Below are 5,092 nucleotides of genomic sequence, written 5' to 3' on the forward strand. Positions count from 1 at the left end.
ATTAATAATTAAATCATCAATTATTAATATTTTAAATAAATTACCAATTATTAATATTTAAAAAATAAAATAAAAAATTAGTCATAATAATATTTAAATTAAATAAATATTAATATTTTAAAATATTAATGATTAAATTATAAATAAAATATTAATATTTTAATTTAATAGTTATTAATATTTTAATTAAAATATAAATTATTAATATTTAAAAATAAAATAAAATAAATAATCATATATATAACAAAAAGTGTTTTTACCTTTTTATTTTTTATTTTTTTTATTTCAAAATGATCATTACCAATCAAATATTGTATCAAATTACAATAGTTATTTTTATTTTATTATATTCGTTATGCTAAATTACATAATAATTATTTTATTTTATTTTTATTTATTCTGTCAAATTTAGATTTTAGAAATAAAAAAAAGAAGAAGAGAGCTTCCGTAAACTTTAGTTCCTGGAGAGAGAAATGATCGGGACCATTGTGAAGTAGCCCATTCTCATCCACATTATATATTGAGTGGGGTCAAATCTGATGAGGAATCTGAGTAATCCACGTCAGTGCCACGGTTTTCTGCCTAGACTCCAACTTTGTTTAATGGAGCATCTGGGACTGGGACCCTCTGCTCTTTTTCTTTTCCCGAGAAAATGACTTTTTAACTGCTGGAAATTGATTGGCTGGTGGGTGCAATTCCTTTCAATCTATCATTCATCAGGATTCACGCAACCTTTTATCTACTTGGCTTCCGAATTTTTATATTATTGTGAAAACTATATCTCAAATTACTATTTTATAAATCTTGTGAACTCGTCTGCATATCTTGACAAAGGAGATTTCCCAATGAAAGTCGTCTTTGAATCCAACCCACCAAACAAATCTCAAGTTTATGTTGCTTTTTCATGTCCCTGTATCATGTCGAATTGCAAGCCTGTCTGTCTTCGTCCACCTTTTCTTCCTTTGCTTCCACTTCATTCCCATAATTTTCTATTTGCCATGAATTAAAACCTGATTGTCAAACATCCCCATAGTTGAAATTATTAAACGAGAGAAAGGCATGCAGCTTAAGAGGAATCCTTCTGATATAAAACTAGTTGCCTCAAAATTGACATAACACAACCACGAAGGTGTGCCCAAATCCTTTATTGAATTTAGTTGGGTCCGGTTTTAGATTTTGCTTGTTTTTATGTCTCTGAGAAATGACAAGAGTAGAAAAAAGAGCACAGTAATGCTTGTGGTTGGCCTCAACCACCCCAATGATTCTCTAACACGTTGAAAATTTTCGATTCCAGCAGGATCCCATGTGATCTTAAACCCTAAATCATTATCCATAGTCATCATATAATTCCAAAAATGAAAACCCCCAGCAGTCCCAAAGGTTATACGCTACCTTCTCTCTCTTTATATATATATCTGTGTATGTCACAGACAGATAAAACTATGCAACACGACTCTCGGTATTGAACGGAATTTCAACTTTATAATGAGTTAGGTCATACACAGGCTGTAAATGGCCATAAATTTGCTATGTGGAAAATGGTCAATGTCATGCACATGGACTTCACGAGAACTGCATTAATAATGCACAACAACTCAGCAGTGAATTTGCAGGAAAAGTAACAAGTAATGTAGAACAAATGTGGAACTTGAATAGTTTCCAAATGGTTCCAAACATTTATAATAACAATATTATAGATAAATCTATACCAATTTCTTGACAAGAATACAACAACGTCCAATCAAGAAATAAATAAAATTGGCAAGGCTCAACTCAAAAAGCCCAGAGCCTGCTTATGAAAAACTCAGCTAATGATATATACAAATGGAAAATAGAGAATTACCAATATCAAAATTGGAGGATGGAGCCACTTCACTCCTCTTCCATAACTACTCCTGCATACGCTTACTAACAAATCAAAACCTAGAGCAGAGCAGCCTCTTCTTTAAGCTCCATCTTGCTATTGTCTGCATTTTTCATGATACCAGACAGTTCTACACGTCTCATGAGTAAATCCTCCAATCTTTTTTCCTTGGTGGAAGGTAATTCAAAATTGGTTGATAATTCACCAGCTGATGCTAATGTCATCAGCTCAGACTCATCCAAACCTTTCGCAGGGCCAAGGCTGCTTCGATCAGCACCATGCTTTGCCAATGCATCTTTGAATTTTTTGATCTGCAATACAGAAAATTTACATTTATAATCTGCAGGGAACATGATCTATTAAAACTTACTATCAAGAAATTAGGAATAATATCCACTCACTGAAACACTTACAGTAGCATTAGTGCAGCTAAAGCTGCATACTCGCCCCTTAGCACCTCTATAGAATCTAAAGAATGGTAAGACATGAATGTCGAGACACTGGCACATGTTATTTAGATCTTCATAGTTAACCTCTAGGAAAATCGCGTTCGGATTCTGTTCAGCCAACTGACAGATCTGTTAAAAACATAAGCCACTGTTAACAAATTTTACACACAAATGTCTAAAAATTAAGGAATTAAAATCAATTTTGATATTCTTCACCATTTTATTGAAGCTTAGATGTACTAGTATTAATCTTTCTTGCCATAATCAAAATATGTACCTTAAGGCTATTGGATAAATTCCAATTCAAGGCCCAGTAATCCATCAAACATCATTAGGGCTTAATTTAGATTGGTAAGAATTTAAAATAAACGATTCTAAAATAAAACATGTGACCATAACTACTAAAAGTTGTTCTAATGGCCAAACATACCTTAGGATGGAGAGCTTTGCAGCCTCCACAACCAGGTGAATAGAAATCAATAATAACCAATCTATCCCCAGCATTTTGCAAGGAATCCACAAGTTCATCTGCCGAGTGGATCTTCACCATGTTGGGTTTAAGATTCTTCTCCCACCATCTCATAGCTCTACTCACGCAGGCTGTTCGTGCCTGGAAAACCAATCGAATTAACATCAGTTTTGAGCCCAACAGACAAATCCAAAGAAGAAAAAGTATTAAAATCCAAAATGTAAAGCAAGCAGAGTAAGAAACATTTGCACATACTTGAACAGAGAATCTGTTTCCAGGTTTGCTGCTCCAATTTCTCGAACCTTTCTGATCTGGGACAACTAGTGGTTTGCCCACAAAATCAATGCTCAAAAGAGGAAACTTTTTTGACGTTGAATCCTTAGATTCTAAAGAAGTCAATGATGTGCCAAACCAGGCAACCCTATTGGAATTTGAGCCCACCACAGTCCCATTGAACCCAGAAAGATATGAACCCCAGTTCAATGAACAGGCCATGTAAACAAGACCACCTCTGTAAAATCAACCAAAACGGAAGAATTTGAATAAAAAATGTGTTACTTTTTCCTGAAAAGGGGGGTTGAAAAGAGAGAGAAAGAAGGGGTTTTGCGTGGTGTTTGAAAAGCTTCAGAGTTTAAATGGAGGAGGGGAAGAAGAAGAAATTGTTGGGAATAAAAAGGCCGGAGAGTTGGGTGGGGTCAGAATGATTTGGATTTAAGTTTATCTAAATTGTTTTTTGTTTGAGAATATATACAGAAAATATATCATTAGTGTCTGATGTGTGAATCAACTAAATTTGAGGTTGAGGATAATGATGTTTTATTATTATTATTATTATTTTATGGAAATGTGAGAGATGCTTCATTAATATTAGGATTTTCTATATTTCAGGAATGTTTTCCTATCATACATGGCCTAACCGCGTACCAAGGCTGTGTTTGCCACTTCTAATTTTGGATAACCCCCAATTCTAGAGAAAAGCCGTCATGGGTGGTTTATTCTCTAGAAATTTTAAAACAAATGGATAATTGTAAGCTATTGGCAACTGAAAATTATAAGTAACCATAGCAAAATTATCCAATATATTATCCATAGAGTTTAAAAATTTTATAATGGATTAGATGGTTGTCTCATATCCCATTAGGATATTTATAAATTAATATGATAAGTAAAAAGATCTATGATAATATTTTAACATCATTCGTGGATAAGTATATATCTATATCATCTTTGATATAAATTAAAAAGTATCTTTTAAAAAATTAAAATTTTACTTTATGGGTTGACATTCATGAATAACAAAATACAGATATTTAGGAGTGACTAAATTTTTTATTTTACATGGTAACATGCATTATTCTGTGAATTCTTTTCCTTTTTGGGCGGAGATGATTATGTTTTGGATACATGCTAATTTTTTTGCTGATTACTCATTAATTGAAACCATTTATTATTATCATTTGCAACATGCTTCATAATAATTATGAGAAATTAAAATTAAATTATAAATTTCAACTTGCTAGATGGGATCTAAATAATAATGCAAGTGGTGCTTACAATAGTATTTTGATAACTCAAATTTCGAGACCGATCAACTTTAAATCCTATTGCTCTTCCATGTCGTACATCTTAAATGGAGATTAATTGTGAACCTCCCATTTTCAATAAGAACCCAATATAAATTATTATGATTAAATTTAATTATTAAAGATATATTTAAATCGCAATAAATGTTAACAAAATATAAAGTACCCTGTAATAAATTAAATATATATAAGCTATATATAACTTAATTACTTCAAAAAAAATTAATTTCTAATCTTTTACTCATGCCTTTTTTTATAGATAAGAGCAGATATTGTAATTACAACAAAACGACTTGTTTTTTTTAAGATAGAATTTGTATAACAATTTTAACGACAAAATTTTTTTCCCCGGGACAATTGGTGGTGGATAAGCTCTCGAAATTTGGCAACGTGAAAAAAATAGATATATCTAGATAGAAAGAAAGAAAAAAAAAGGAGAAATCATAGAAAAATATGATGTGTCATTGACAGGGCTTAAATTACCCTATTTAAAGAAATAAGTTTAAAAATATCCCTATTTGGTAATAAAGATATTAAAATAACACTTGGTTTTTAATTTTGTGGCAGAAAGAAAACATGGCGCCATTTTATCTTTTATCTATCAATATTATCCATTTTAGAGTCTCGAGTCTTGACCATTTCCCTTGGGTTGGGTGGAAGAGTTGAGATGCGCCTTTTGTCATAAAAAATGTGACCTAATAACACTGAGAGACGAAGATTGTTAAGC

General features: G+C 31.7%; 1 protein-coding gene across 1 annotated transcript; it reads right to left on the bottom strand.

Moving 5' to 3' along the window:
* On the bottom strand, window positions 1,632-3,589 carry LOC18604723 (thioredoxin-like 1-2, chloroplastic). The gene is made up of 4 exons (XM_007037332.2): window positions 3,038-3,589; window positions 2,744-2,923; window positions 2,278-2,442; window positions 1,632-2,175 (listed from the first exon to the last, which is right to left on the bottom strand). The coding sequence occupies exons 1-4, from the start codon at window positions 3,275-3,277 to the stop codon at window positions 1,924-1,926; spliced, it is 837 nt and encodes a 278-aa protein (XP_007037394.2). The 5' UTR covers window positions 3,278-3,589; the 3' UTR covers window positions 1,632-1,923.

This window comes from Theobroma cacao, chromosome 3, assembly GCF_000208745.1.
Source record: "Theobroma cacao cultivar B97-61/B2 chromosome 3, Criollo_cocoa_genome_V2, whole genome shotgun sequence".
Classification (NCBI taxonomy): Eukaryota; Viridiplantae; Streptophyta; class Magnoliopsida; order Malvales; family Malvaceae; genus Theobroma; species Theobroma cacao.